This window comes from Festucalex cinctus, chromosome 13, assembly GCF_051991245.1.
Source record: "Festucalex cinctus isolate MCC-2025b chromosome 13, RoL_Fcin_1.0, whole genome shotgun sequence".
NCBI classification, from domain to species: domain Eukaryota; kingdom Metazoa; phylum Chordata; class Actinopteri; order Syngnathiformes; family Syngnathidae; genus Festucalex; species Festucalex cinctus.
This window is the reverse complement of record NC_135423.1, coordinates 3,119,043-3,134,066: the sequence shown is the minus strand read 5'-3', so window position 1 is coordinate 3,134,066 and position 15,024 is coordinate 3,119,043. Positions and strand designations below refer to the sequence as shown.

Sequence of the window (15,024 nt, the reverse complement as noted above, 5' to 3'; positions counted from 1 at the left end):
CAGGCCAGCTTTCCCGCGGGACAACAAATGGATCATAACGAGCTCTCCAGTGCATTCAACGCAAGTTATCCATATCCTGCTTTGGAAAGTGGAACGTCCCGGCGAGGCTGCCATTAAAGATCATCTCGGTACGACAATTCTCACTACACGGATATACGGAAATATGGGCCCGTGGTGCTCCTTGCTGGTGGAAGTCTTCGGCGCGGGAGCGCGTACGTCGCACAAGCTGACCGTTTGCATTGTTGGCCCGTGTCGGCACGCAGCTGCACGGTGAGCGGCAAGCCAAATGTGTGGGGATGATGGCCCGACGAGCAGGAAACGGCTTCTGCGTGCCTTAGGAGTCGTCTTTGAAAACAGGAAGGGGGATTTTTTAGATTTTTTTTTTTCCCTCCAATGCACAGGCCTTTTCCTGTGGCAGGGTTGGGCAGCGACTGTGGTTTTTGTGTGGCAGTTGCGTCGGAGTGTTTGCACTGGGATTAAAAAAAAATATTGTCTTCACTGCATTTATAATGGTATCATTTCACGTTCACGGGCCGTCCCAGTACATGTCTGCTGCGCAGAACGTGGGTCCCCTGTACAGCACAGTGGATGAATGCGTGACATTATTATGACATTCCAAGCAACTCACACTTGAAGTTTAATATCATCAAACTAAACATACAACAGAGAATTAGCCTTTTGTTTATTTAAAACAACCACAAAAGTAGAACGTTCTGAACACCTGAACGTTCATTAGCTTAATGCTAACACATATTGCGCTAGCATCATCGTGGCGTTGTAACCTTTTGAGGAACTCAACACTTGAAGTTTACTATCAAACTAAACATGAAACAGAAAGAATTACACCTTGTGTCTTTAAAACAACCACAAAACTTTGCCAAAACGTCCGCCAGCTTAATGCCGTTGTCACTTTCTTGCTTTCCTGCTGCTGCGCCAGTGAGTTCCAGCTGCTGGTGTAGCGCCGTCCTTCCGAAAATGTCGCGGTGAGCTTGAGCGAGCTTTCCAGATGAGAGGCGACAGCGGCGTCAGGAGCGCTCGGCAAGCCTCGGTTGATGCCCAGTGACGGCTTGTCGCCGCCGGCTACTTCTCACTAGCTTGAAATTGAAGTCAAAATAAGGAGGCTACATTGATTTGGAATGATCTTCAACACAAGGTGGCCATGGTAACTGAGCTCAAAAGGTTAGAATAATGCTCAAAGTCAGAGCACTTTCCCTCAGTTTCTACTCATCGATTCCTGTTGCTTGATTTGTAAGGTTATCGTACACCAACGGCCATCAGTCTCAATCCATATAATCAATCAATCGCTAAGTTATGCATTTCTTTTGGGGTCACAATTCTCAGTTATGAATTCTTATGTTTGTTTGGTTGGTTGGATAGTTAGTCTGTGACTTCATTTATAGATTTGTTAATACATCAGTAACATCATTGATACAAAGCTAGCTAGCTAGCTAGCTTGGTCATGTGCTTGTTACACTAATGTGAATGTTAGTTTGTTCCAATATTTCTTCTAAAGTTAGTTAGTTAGTTAGTTAGTTAGTTAGTTAGTTAGTTAGTTAGTTAGTTAGTTAGTTCATTGATACAAAAGTTATTTCTGTTAGTTTTTAGTTGTCATTTATGTGAAAGTTATTTCCAACTTAATTGGAAAGTTAGTTACTGTACATCATTTGTACTAAAATGAGTGAGGGAGGGAGCGACATCATTCAAAAGGTTGTTTAGTTAGATCACTGATATGAAAGTTTATTTTGTTCAAGCTACATTATTGGCTGCCTAATCAGTTAATTCATGCAAAAAGATGGTTAACTACCATAGTTAGTTAGCTAGCGCGACAGTCATTTAGTTAGTCCCTTTGATACAGTTTTAGTTATTTTGCTATTGGCACAAAAGTTAGCTGGTTGATGAGTCAGTCAGTGTGTCAAGTTTTCATGTTGATGTTACCAAACAAATGCTCCAAGTCCAGCTTATGTCAGAGCACAAACCCGATTGATTTTGACCATATGGCCCCAGACATCTTAAATGAAATGCTAGTGGTGAAATGTCCCTCGTTGGAGCTGATTTCTACACCCTGAAGTCTTTGAGGCATTATTTGCTCAGTGCTAGAACAAGATTGCAAGTGATGATTTTGACTGATCCCCAATCCGTCCTCCGAGGGACACGACTTCGAGTCGTCTGTTTGACTCCGAAACAAAGACTCTTGGACTAATTGGAACGTTGCCTTCTAATCTTGCGCATTGGGATAATGGAGAACTAATATTTGAAAGTGTCTAGCGGAATATTTAATGCACAAAAAAAATCTGCCTTGGGTAAATATAATGCACGATTTCGCTTCAAAGCCGCTCTTATCGTCTCTTTTCATTTCCCCGAGGTTGACTCTCTCCCGCTCTTTTTTTTTTTTTTTTTCCCTCTATATATGTATTTTTTCCCCTCCGCCGCTGCTCATCCTTCTCTCCCGAGGGCCGCCTCCATGCGAGACAAGTGTGTCAGGAAGTGTGTGCGGAGGCAAAGTGCTGATGAGGCCAGAAGTAGCCCACCGCTGCAGTGCCCTGATTAGCACAAAAGCACAGCGTGAACCTGCGTGAACCCTCTCGACACGTGTCGCTTTTGTTGTACTTTAAATCAAGGATTCTCAGGTTGTGTTGGGTTTTTTTTCGAGTGAGATTTTATTTTATTTTTTCGAAACACCAATTAAACATAACTGCAACGTCCATCAATAAATGCCATAGGAGGGATTTAATTTCTGAGCATTTGAACACAAATATTCATGACTTGTTTAATTGAAAGGAACTCAAAGTCCCTGTTAATAAATTTGACCCAACATAGAGAAGATGTTTACAAAATTTAAATGATTTCAAACATTGCCAAGTACATAAAATGAGCCTTCAATATTTGAAAAGCGTTTTACATGACAAGAAAGGAGCCTGGTGGACAGTTGACCCATATGTATATCATTTATTGCAAATTCTTTCATGGCCCCCAATTTCCAGCTCGCAGACCCCAGTTTGAAACCCACTCCTGACCACATGACCATCTTCCCCTCCCGGCACAAAGCACATGCAAGTGTGGCGTGATTAACAAAGAAAGGTGAAAGGAAGGACAAAAGACTGCGCAAGGAAGATTCTCCGCGTGGTCAGCGTCCTCGCCATCCTCTGACCTGGTTTGACTGAATGTGCCGTCTTCGCTTACCTTCCTTTCAATAATTCAAACCTCTCTCACGTTATCAAGGAGCTTTCTTTCAAACTCGGGAATTAGACACAGATGACATCATTATATTTATTCATTCACTTTGTCGCCAGATGGCGCCACTCCCAATTGACGTTAGCTTCCTTTAAAACTAAGAACAAAACAAATACGTAATTAGATTTCATCCGACAACATAATTTTGTTTTAAGAAAGTTAGCTTTTGCTAACACATGATTGGAAACACCGTAGACGCAAAATAGTGTCTATGTGGTGATTATTTTGCTATTTGGAAAACATGGTGTGGTTTTTTTTTGCTTTTGGTAAAGTTTTAAATTCATCCGTACCGTCAATCCATGTCGTTAAAGCTAGCTAGTGCTAAGCTAGCATAGGAAAGTTCGCCTTTCTGGCCCATCAAGTTTGTTTTTGTCTCTCAAAATATTAGTCATTGAGATTTTGTGATATTTTCTGTTTTGGAGAAAAACATTTTGCTGCCCATTGAGAATTTTCCCTCGACGACGTGGATCCTCAGATTGTCGGTACACCTTGACCTCGATTTCGCCTCCTCCAAGATGGCGGCTCGTCCTTTCACAGACGCCACCTGGACTCCCGGGTGGTGTCACTCCGGCCCCGAGCCCCCTTCCCATTCGCTCAGCGTCAGTCCAGACCGCTCGACCTGAAACGTCAGTTTCGGCTCGCCAGGAATCGAGGCGGCTTAAATATTTCCCGTGAAATTGCGTACACAAGTTTGTCGCCGAGATCAAAAGCTGACAATTTTTTGGCGTGCGTGAAAATGTGTTTTGTCGCAGGACTCGTATTGACCGTACTCAACTCAGCCGGAGTGATTCGGTGCTTCTCGAGCTCATTAAATGTTAATCAAAAAAATCTATTTTCAGATCTATCAAGAGGATTTGAGGCCAGCGCTTGTGAGTGGGATTATCTGACGTTAGATGTGGTTTTACGTGTAATACTTTAATATACAGCTCTGAGGAAAAAAAAAAAAAAAGGACCCACTGTCCTGGATTGGCTGGCACGGAGCCAGCTGGGATAGGCTCCAGCATCCCCGCAACCCTAGTGAGGAAGAGCGGTTAAGAAAATTGATGGATGGATGGATGGATGGACCCACTGTACAATTATCACACCTGGTTTGCCTATTTGATGTTATATTTCACTATCATGAAAATATTTGTTGTATTTTATAAATTACTGGCAAATTAAAACATGTAAATATTGCCATTTAGATACTTGATTTGCAGAAAATGGTCAGAATTTTTTATTACAGTCAAACCTCGGTTTTCGAACATAATCCGTTCCAGAAGGCTGTTCTAAAAGCGATTTGTTCGAACTCCGAAACAGTTTTTCCCATTATAATTAATGTAAATAATTTTAATCCGTTCCAAGTTTAAAAAAACATTTTCCAAGTTTTTTTTTTTTTTTTTTTTTTACTATTTTACACCATAAACTGCACTGCATACTGTTTACCATAAATAGAAAAGGGTAGAAATAGACACTGTTTTATTTAGATATCCTATCTAAAATGATGAAACCAATAAGCACATCATTTCTGTACTGAATATGTATCTCATTGGCATCAATGGCACAAAGTCTTCATTGTGTACGGGAGAGGTCTATTTTTGAGTTTGTGAGGCGGGTCTTGTATCTCGGTGGGCTTTTTGCCACACATCCACTATCCACTTGCATTATTCATGCATGCCTCATGCACGTGCTCGGAGGAGTCGTCCTCTCCCGGAAAAAAAAGTTGGATGCAGAGGGCGGGCTCGGCTTGTCATTAAGCAGGCCGTGAAGGACGAGCATCAGCCAAGAGGCGCAAAAGATAAAAATAAAAAAAATGATTTCATGTTCAATCAAATTTCATGTTGATTAGTCAAACTAGTGTTTGGGATCATTTTACCAAATAAATAATTTATTAGGTGAAACGATGATTCATGTTGTGTGCTGAAGGGTTTGACAATTTATTCACATAACTTGACTAAACAAAAAAAACAACGAGAATGCATCGAGAATCACGAGACGCCAAGCCCCCTTGGGCTGCGGAGAAGCACAGAGGAACAGAGAGCAATAATCCGGCAACCACACACATTTCTCAGACAGCTTATATAGACAGTGAATCAATCTCATTGGTTGAGGCTAGACATGTGGGTACCAGTACTGACATGGAATTATCTGATTGGCTGTTGACCCAGTAATGCGATTAAAGATTCTTGACATCACCTAACATCACATAGCATTAAGCAGATAAAAATAGCTACATTCGCATCCATTTGTCACTCAGTGAGATACAGGGAACTTTTCATTTATGGATCTATTTAAATTTCCACTTTATAAAAAAAAAAAAAATAGGAACTCCCTACACTTTTTATTTAAAAAAAAGAAATTATGTTAAAATTTTAGAAAACTTTATTTACAGTAGAAATCTTTAGGGATCTGTTTACTTGCTTTTTAATTATTATTACTATTTTTTTTTTAATTTTGACTTAATTTTAAATTTTTGGCATAATTTTGTAAACAAATATGTCTATATAGTTTAAAAGAAATGTTTTTTTTGTTTTGTTTTTTTCTCTATTTTACTGCAACGGAATATCGGCTTGAAATATCGGTTATCGGCCTCCTTGACAACTAATAATTTGTATCGGTATCGGCCTTGAAAAAAACATATCGTTCTATCACTATTATCAATCATATCAATTGCGATCATAATTATCATAATCATAAAGCTATAAAAAAAAAAAAAACTGCAACACATACAGTCAGCTATCAAATGTTGAATGACCTCAAGTCTGTCATAATGATACACGACCTAGAAAAAAAAAAAAGACACATAGTGACTTTTGGGATGCCCTCAATCGACTATTTTGTCACATAAAAGAAGAATGAACGCTTTCAAATGTAAACCAACAAGAAGAGATCAAAGATTTGTTGTATATCCGAGCCGCAAAGCTGCAGTTTAAAAAGCTATTCCGACACTTGCGAGTCGGTTATTTTTTTTGGCGATGGGGAGGAAGACGATAGCGTCGGCGCACCGCGGTGGTGGGGGGGGGGGCACAACGGGGGCTTTTGTCTGCCTGGCTCATTTGCATACATTAAAAGCTTTCCTCCGCCGTGCGTCGTTACATCCTTCTTCCCCGGCTCGGCGCGCCGACTCGTTTACGGCCGCGGCGCTAATCGCACCCAAAAGTGGATGCTTCATATTTGCTGCTGTGATCTACTGTATTGGTTGCCGTGGCAACGCAATCACAGCGCCGCTCCTGGGAGTCACCGGGCCAAATTGCAGTGAGTGAGTGTTTACCCAGTGGCCATATCATGTAGATAAATGTTATCTGATCAAGTGTGCCAGCATGGAAGTAAAAGGCCGTCCTCGTGTTGCACTTGTGTTGTGGTTTTTTTCTGTTTCTCAATGTGGGAACCAGTTTTGAATGGTTGCCGCCAGCTGGCACAAGTTACACGGAGATGACTCACGGCCCGAGGGCCTCCGGAGCCCGCGCTCTTGTTTGCGCTCGTAACAGTTGTTTGGAGCCACATCCGCACAATTTAATCAAGATGAAAATGTCGGCGTGACGCACCAGCTTCCTCTTCTGGTGTGTTGCAGCGGCGTGTCTCGTGGTAGCGGTTTTGTTGCCTTAAACTCGCAGCTCAACAACTTGTACGATATAAAAGTAGTCGACAGAAAGAGCTGCCAGCGTTTGGCTTCTTGTAGCCAACACGCAAGCGTCATCCAAAGTCAGGCAGAAATTGAAGATGTGAGCAGCGGTCGACCGTTGGAGTGATCGTCAAAATTTGGTGGCAAGCTCCGCCCACGTCAGATGGGAAAACAGGGAAAGCAAACGTGAGCATTTCACATTGACCATCTGTCAAGGACAGCGATCGGGGCTCAATTGGTCCATTTCCCTTAATAAATTGGATATTTGGTACTCGCCCAGTATAATTATAACGCAGTTAGTTTTTTTTCGGCGTGGAAGGAGGTGGGGATATTTTGTTTTCCTTTTCAGTGCATTGCGTATATCATTGGTGTCAATTATATGAATAATTCAGAATTATTTTCCACTATTTGCGGCTCAGTCCAACGTATCAGTAAAACAACCCACAAAATAGGATACAAACACCTGTTTAATTGCCTGAAGGAATCAAACGAGTTCAAAGGTGTTTCCTGTTGTGTTTTGCAGCTTCAAGGTTCTTTACGGAGGAAGCTGGAGGGCCACGCCCCCAAGCACAACTCCTGCAGCTTCTCCGGGTCCGACTTCAAGCGAGTCCGGCTGGAGTCCGGCGCCGGTCTGGGCCGAAGCCCGTGCAACCACGGCTTAAGCCACGCCCACTCCTCGCAAGCCCCCCCGGCCCACGGGAAGAACTACGCGATGCCGGACGCGTTTGACGTCACCCTGAAGGAGATGAAGAAGGAGCCCGCCGAGTCGCAGTCGTCGTGCGGCCGCTCCCGCGCCGACGCCGTCTTCGACTTCAAGGACGAGGGCGGCGGTCAGATCGACCCGGAGCTGCAGGACCTTTTCGACGAGCTGACCAAGTCGGTGCCGCCCCTCAACGACCTGGACTTGGAGAAGATTCTGAAGCAGGACGACGCCTTCGGGCTGGACCTGGGCCGACCCGGCTCGGCGGCTCTGCGCTCCCCTGCCGAGAGGCCCATCAAGATGGAGCGCTCGCCCGATTACGCTCAAGTCCACGGCGGCTCGCCGCAACTGCGACCCGCCTCGGCGGGGCCCTCCTTGGCGTTGACGGCCCCCTCCACCCCGCAGAAGGCGGGACCGCCGAGGACGCTGCCCTGCTGGCCGGAGATCTCGCACGCGGAGCAGCTGAAGCAAATGGCGGCCAACCAGCATCAGCCCGGCTCGCTTCTTCACCATCACCATCACCATCACCATCAACACCGCCAGGCGCCGCCCACAGGTCTGGCCGGTTGGGGCCCCGCCTTGCAGGACAAAGGGGCGCGGCCCGGGCTCCCCCAGCAGAGCACCGGCGTCAACAACTGCCTTTTCAAGTCCAACGGCGTCCACCACGTGGAGATGAAGCCGCTCGCCGCCAAGCCCGCGCTGCACTTCAGCCCCAAGGTGGCGCCGCCGCCCCTGCCGCCGCCGCCGCCCTCCTCGATGATGGCGGGCAACAAGACGGCCAACCACCCGCAGCAGCTTTCATCTCCCGACGCGCAAAACCAGACGAATCCGCCACTTCATTTCCAGAATCAGCACATGTCCTCGCCGTCGGCGCTCCTGCACTTCAAACATCACCAGGTGAGGGCGCCGTTCTTAAATTGAGATCAGTTTACATATTGTTTCACGAAACATGAAAGTTATTGGTTAAAATATTTGGTTATTGGTTAAAAAAAATGGCAATATTGAGGGGGGGAACAAATCCCAATTAGATTTTCTTTCAAAATGGTTCATCCCGAATTGAGAGATTATCTTGTGAGGCAGGTCGTGTATTGCTTTTTTTTTGTCACACATCCACTGTCCAGTTGCATTATTCATGCCTGACGTGCCAGGAGGAGGAGTCGTCCTCTCCGGGAGAAAGCCCGCTGGAACAATGAGAGGGCAGGTTCGTCATTACTTGCACGCCGTGAAGGACGAGCGTCCGCCAGCATGCGTAAAACAAAACCGCTACGTTGTCAAAACAAGCCCGTAGTGAAATTACACAAGCAGGTCAATCTTTTTTATCTGACTCCTGAAAATGTTTCTGTAAGGGAGACGGATTTTGCCAGATTGTGATGTAACTGTGGGGCTCATTTACATATGAGGGCAGTTTGTCATGAGACATTTTCAGTTTCGTGTCAGACACTCAAACTGGTGGCTAAGTTGTGCTCTCTTTTCTTTCTTTCTTTCTTTCTTTCTTTCTTTCTTTCTTTCTTTCTTTCTTTCTTTCTTTCTTTCTTTCTTTCCTTCTTTCCTTCTTTCTTTCTTTCTTTCTTTCTTTCTTTCTTTCTTTCTTTCTTTCTTTCTCTTTTTTTAGACAGTAAGGTTCCAGCTTTTGTCTCAAAGTAAAAAAACATTTTTTCTCATATCATTTGCACCTTTCTCTTTTTTTCTTGAAGCAAAATCTGAATTTGTAATTGTAATATTATCAGCAGGGATGGATGGATGGATGGATGGATGGATGGATGGATGGATGGATGGATGGATGGATGGATGGATGGGTCGATGGATGGATGGATGGATGGATGGGTCGATGGATGGATGGATGGATGGATGGGTCGATGGATGGATGGATGGATGGATGGATTGGTGGATGGGTCGATGGATGGATGGGTCGATGGATGGATGGATGGATGGGTCGATGGATGGATGGATGGATGGGTCGATGGATGGATGGATGGATGGGTCGATGGATTGGTGGATGGGTCGATGGATGGATGGATGGATTGGTGGATGGATGGATGGATGGATGGGTAGATGGATGGATGGATGGATGGATGGATTGGTGGATGGATGGATGGATTGGTGGATGGATGGATGGATGGATGGATGGATGGATGGATGGATGGGTAGATAGATGGATTGGTGGGTTGGTGGATGGACGGATGGGCATATGGACAGATGGACAGACAGATAGATAGATGGATGGATACAACAACAATATTTGATGCCACCGCAAATGATCTAAAATTGCCAACACATACCACAACAATGCAGCAGAGCACAAATGTATCACATCAACTTACTTCAACATAGTTCCATGGTACCAAGATGCCAGTAATTGCAAAGATGCCACAACATTGCAGCAAATGACTACTTATGTCCAAATGAAGCTCCTCATCTTACTTGTAAATAGTTGTGTGTCACCAACTTAGCAAATGAAACGAGACTCCTCCAATTGACTTCAACAGATTTCCTTGGCCAAGGAAAATATGTACTGTAATGCATTTTTTTTTTTTTTTTATCTGACCTGTCAGGTTTTCCTCCCCCTTGTGTCCGCTTTTGCAGAAGATCTGTTCTCCCCCTCTGAGTGTTTTTTGACGCTGACGCAGTTTGCCAGCGCGCGCCCCATTAACATGCAAGACTTCTTGCGATTTGCGGGCGCCCGGCTGGCTGTCAGGCCGCTGATATGCGCAGCAGGATTTGCTAATTGGAGGTTGTTGGCTGCGAGGGACAAGTGCTGGGAAATGACAGTAATCTGCTTAGCCCGGTGCCCGAGGTTGAGTCGCTGATTTATGATGATGTGTGTGGTGCGCGCACACACGCGCACGCACACACAAAATGGGGCGGGGGTTCGGATTTGAACTGTCCCCGCTTTGCTGCGTTTGTGTGAGCAGCATTGGATGAAACAAACATACATGAAGATGAATTGTTATATATGTGACTGGCTGTGCGTGTGCCCTGTGATTGGCTGGCGACCAGTCCAGGGTGTACCCGGCTTCTCAGTCAGCTGAGATCGGCCCAAATCTCACCCTAATGAGAACAAATGCGACAGAAAAAGAGATGAAAAGGCTCTTGTGTTGGATCGCATTACATTGTGAAAGATATTCATGCAAAGTGGCAGAGATGACAAAGAAGCAGTTCAACCACCAATGCAAGCTTTTATTTATTCTCCTCACAGACAAATCTGGAATTGTCCTTGCAAAATGTCTTCAACATATTTTTCATTTTGTTTTTCAAACGGAAGGTTTTGCAAGCTTGTGTTGCATTTTTGCTCTACACCAGAAGGGGGCAGCACTTGAGTAGGCTGAGCCGCTCACCTCGTCAAAGAATAAGTCAAATGTTTTATTGTGTTTTTTAACCCCTTCATACCCATCGATGGTCCCAGTGGACATGACATATTTGCATGTCTAGTTTTATAGTAAATATTATTTATACCATTATAATTATTAATATTGTTGCTGTTATTTTTTTAGAATTTGAGATTTGTTTATTATAAATGTTTTGTTTTGAATTTTTATCATGTTTAATTAATTAATTTTTCTTGTAATTAAACTTTTTTTTTTTTTTTTTTTTTACATTTGTTGACATTTGTATTTATATTTTAATTCGGTATTTTGTTTTAGTTGTTATATTTGGCAGGAGAGAGGTAGAGAGAAAAAGTGGATGTATATACTTGTTTTTTAACTGTTCTTTTACTGTTAAATTTATAATAGTGATAAGAAGACTTGAGTGTTAATTTTTTTTTTTTTCAGACCGATACCAATGAGTATTTACTCTTTGAGTATTCACCAATACTCAAGTACTGATACTAGTACTTTTGATATATAAAATTACATTTATCACAATAGCAAAAAAAAACAAAAAACTTTTCTTATTAACGCAGAATGTGATTGGCCAATGTGTCAAACTTCTGCAGTATAGCGCCAACTGCTGCCGAGGAGGACTTACTCAATGTCAGATTTTTTATTTGTAATAAGTAACGGTGGATTGGATCGTCAACCTTCACGAGTACTAAGTTGTTTACATTAAAAAGCTGGCATCAGCACTGATACCGACACCTGGTATTGGTACTTACTACTCACCCATCCCTTAGTACTTCTGATTTTTTTTCTTCCTATTATTGTCAGCAACCTTGCAACAGGTGCCTAAAAGTGTGTCTGTTGAAATCACGTAAAAATCAGTGGAAACTTCCATTTGAATACGATACTTGGCACACTTTACATAGATTAGTATGCTTTTGGTAAAAAAAAAAAATACTGTATCATGTTTCTTCTTTTTCTATTTTGGAGGGAAATTGACCAACATCAGTGTAGAATAATCCGGTAATTGTCTTGAGTAGACGGCATGTGCAGGGTTAAAAAGTCCAACTAATGAGGAGAAAGAGACGTCTCTTCCCACAATCCAGTGAATTAGTAATGCGGGGGACACCAAGGTCATGAAAGAGATCTCAACCCCCCCACTCCCACATAGGCGACGCGTATCGGGATTCTTCCCACCATTCTTGCTGTACTTTATTTATTTATCCATTCAGTTTTATGTGTGAAAAGGGTGTTTGCAAAAGTACAGCAGGGCACGGCAGCTCAACAAAGGGAAGCGGAGGGAGCGATGAGTAACACTTTGGGAATGTCGGAGCGCGAGGAGCCAAACGTACTCGACTTTAACTCTTTCCATACTTGCAACACATTGATTTGACACGATGCGGCTGTTGCTGCACGTTAAATTCATTTAAAAAACTTGCATCAGCGCTAACAGCAAAGCAGTTCTGTTCATTATTGTGAACACAAGAGAATAGAATTGAGTTGCCACTGTTAAGAGAGTATTGAAAATTTGTCTGGCATCTCTTCATAAAATACATAAATAAACACAACATTTGGAAGTACTGTATGTCCATAATATGATAGAGTGGTAGTCTATGGTGATATTTAGATTTTACGTTAAAAAAGAAAAAACTAAAAAAAAAAAACCTCAATCACATATTTATAATTATCTTTCTTATTTATTTTTTAAAGTTAAGTGATTTTGTGTTTCATATATATTTTTTTTAATTATGAAAAAAAAAAAAAGTTTGTGTTATAAATAGTTGGGTGGTATCACCTTGTGTATTTAACACAGCCAAACAACTATCTAAAGAAAGTCCCTGCTAGCTTAATGCTAGCCACCAACATGCATCAATGTCGTGGTTTTTAGAACCCTTTAAGCAACTGTCATCTGGACTCAAATGGTGGCAACGGGCAATATCGCAATACTCGGGCAGAAAATCTTGATCCTTTTGTGGCAATGAAAATACAAACAAAGAAGAAAGCGGCTTTGACTCTGTACTGCCCCCAGTGGCCAAAGCGGGCTCACAAGATGGAGCAGCACAATGAATTGAATCAAAGCATCAAATCATTCAATAGTTTGTCAGTTCAATATTTGATCTCACGTATCCCGTCCCTGTGGATAAACCTGCGGCTTGTTTAGCAGCAGATTCTGGGGGCCCGATGGGGGTGTCGGGATGGTTTGAGGGGGCGGGCAGTGCGTGAAGGGAGCGTTTGTTTCCTGGGAACGCGAGCTGCGGCCAAGCGCAGATGCCGAGGCGCTCCCGGGGGACGGCGTCTGAGGAAGTGCAGTGTGAGAGCGGGCAAGGCCGTCCCAGGGCCCGGAGCCCGGGGCCCGGGGCCCGGAGCTCGGAGCTCAGAGCCTGGGTCGCCGTCGGCCGCCTGTGCCGGCCGCCGGGCTCCCTCCCCTCATGCCACATGTGGTTTGCATTTGTGACGAGGGAGAGAGAGAGAAAAACGCAGGGGGAGGAAACATGGAAAGGAGCTTCATGACACATCGGGATTACGCGCCTCATTTGCGCAAACCAAAGTGGGCTCAGAAGAGGTGGAACAAGCTCGTTGTGTCGTCTCCTTTGGTTAGCGGTGTTGACAAAAGTATTGGGACACTTTTAAGATGTCAAAGGTTGAAAAGATACAAACACTGCAGGTGACTTTTGAGAAGGAAGTTCAATGTGCAAAACTATAGTGGACCTTACATGTTTCCCTGAGGAACTCCGCAAAAAAAAAAAAAATTTAATTGTAATGTTGGATGGATGACAAATCACATTCTAGTTTAAAAATAAAGACTCGTTTAGGGTTTTTCTCTAAGTCAGGTTAGTATTTCAACTTGGGATTTCAAACAATTATTGAGACGTTCAAGCCAGGGTATCAAAGAAGGTTTTTCAGACGGCATTAAAGTTTAAAAAATGGTTTAGTTTTAGAGTTAGGACTTCAACCGTGCTTGAAGTTGGGGTTTCAAATTAATGGGGAAGTCAACCTTGTATAATTAATCATTTATTTAAAAAAAAAAAAACATGTAGTAAGGCTTTTATTTTATTTATTTTTTTACTAAATAACCATGTATAGAAAATGAATAGAAAATGACTTAAGGGTTTTTTTTTTTTTGGTTTTTTTTTAACATCAATGTTTTCAATAAAAAAACAGCAAGTTAAAACTACTTTGTATAGTAAGGCAGTTTTTTTTCTCTTAAAAAAAAAGGGGGGGGGGGTATATTTACCATGTATATTGAGGACATTTTTTAAAGACCATGTAGCTACAGCAAGATTTTCATTTATTTATTTATTTTACTTTTTTTTTTTTTTAAACGACCATGCTAAGGCATGTAAGGCTTTTTTCTTTTTTTTTTTCCCCAAGCACAATTATTGATGATGGTTTATTGACGGTACAGATGTGCAATTTTAAAATGACGCACTATGTACAGCAGCGAATGACCGCGGGGCCACCCAATCTTCTTGCTTGGGGCCCCCTGGGGAATGTTGTTACACCACTGAACACAGTGCGTGTGCGTGTGGAGACACAGCAGGACATTCCTTGTACAGTGTCTCCCTCTTGTGGACAAAAGTGGTTATTGCATCACTGATAAAGTGTGGTTTAATAAAACGTACAGCAGGTGTTTATTCAATTTAAAAAAATTCCAAGGAAGCCCAAAATTCCACTGAGAAATCATTACAATGATAAGTTTATATTTTTACAGAAAAAAATTGTAACGCTATAACTTAGAGTAAAGTTGTTGTTTTTCCAAGAAAGAGTTGTAATATTTAGAGTAACAAAGATTTATTTTGTCAGTATAAAAAGTCAGATTTTTTTTTTTAATTTTTTTTAAAGGCAATATTATATGAAAGTCGAGTCATATTTCGAAAAGTGAATTTCAAATATACATCTTTGTTCTAGTAATGTTACTCCTTTTTATTTTGAAAATTCTCATGTATGTGTTGTTTTGATGTCAGGGTGTCCCGGCTGGACCAAGACTGTCTTTGAACGGAAGCGTGGGCCAGCCACGCCCCCCGCCGCCCCCCCACACCCTAAGGGGTCCCGCCAAATCTCCCGCCATGCACAGACAAACGCACAGAGCCGTAAGCGCCTCACCTTGTTTATGGTTGACACCTTTTTATTCAGCATACATATGCATTTTGGTTCAAGAACCAAAGTTAGCGAAT

General features: G+C 42.8%; 1 protein-coding gene across 1 annotated transcript in view; it reads left to right on the top strand.

Moving 5' to 3' along the window:
• Window positions 1-15,024, top strand: part of maml2 (mastermind like transcriptional coactivator 2) — an 83,164-nt gene that overhangs the window by 24,503 nt on the left and 43,637 nt on the right. The window contains exons 2-3 of the mRNA XM_077541310.1: window positions 7,356-8,429; window positions 14,815-14,940. Of these exons, the coding sequence (XP_077397436.1) occupies window positions 7,356-8,429; window positions 14,815-14,940 (1,200 nt within the window). The remainder of the gene's footprint in view (window positions 1-7,355; window positions 8,430-14,814; window positions 14,941-15,024) is intronic.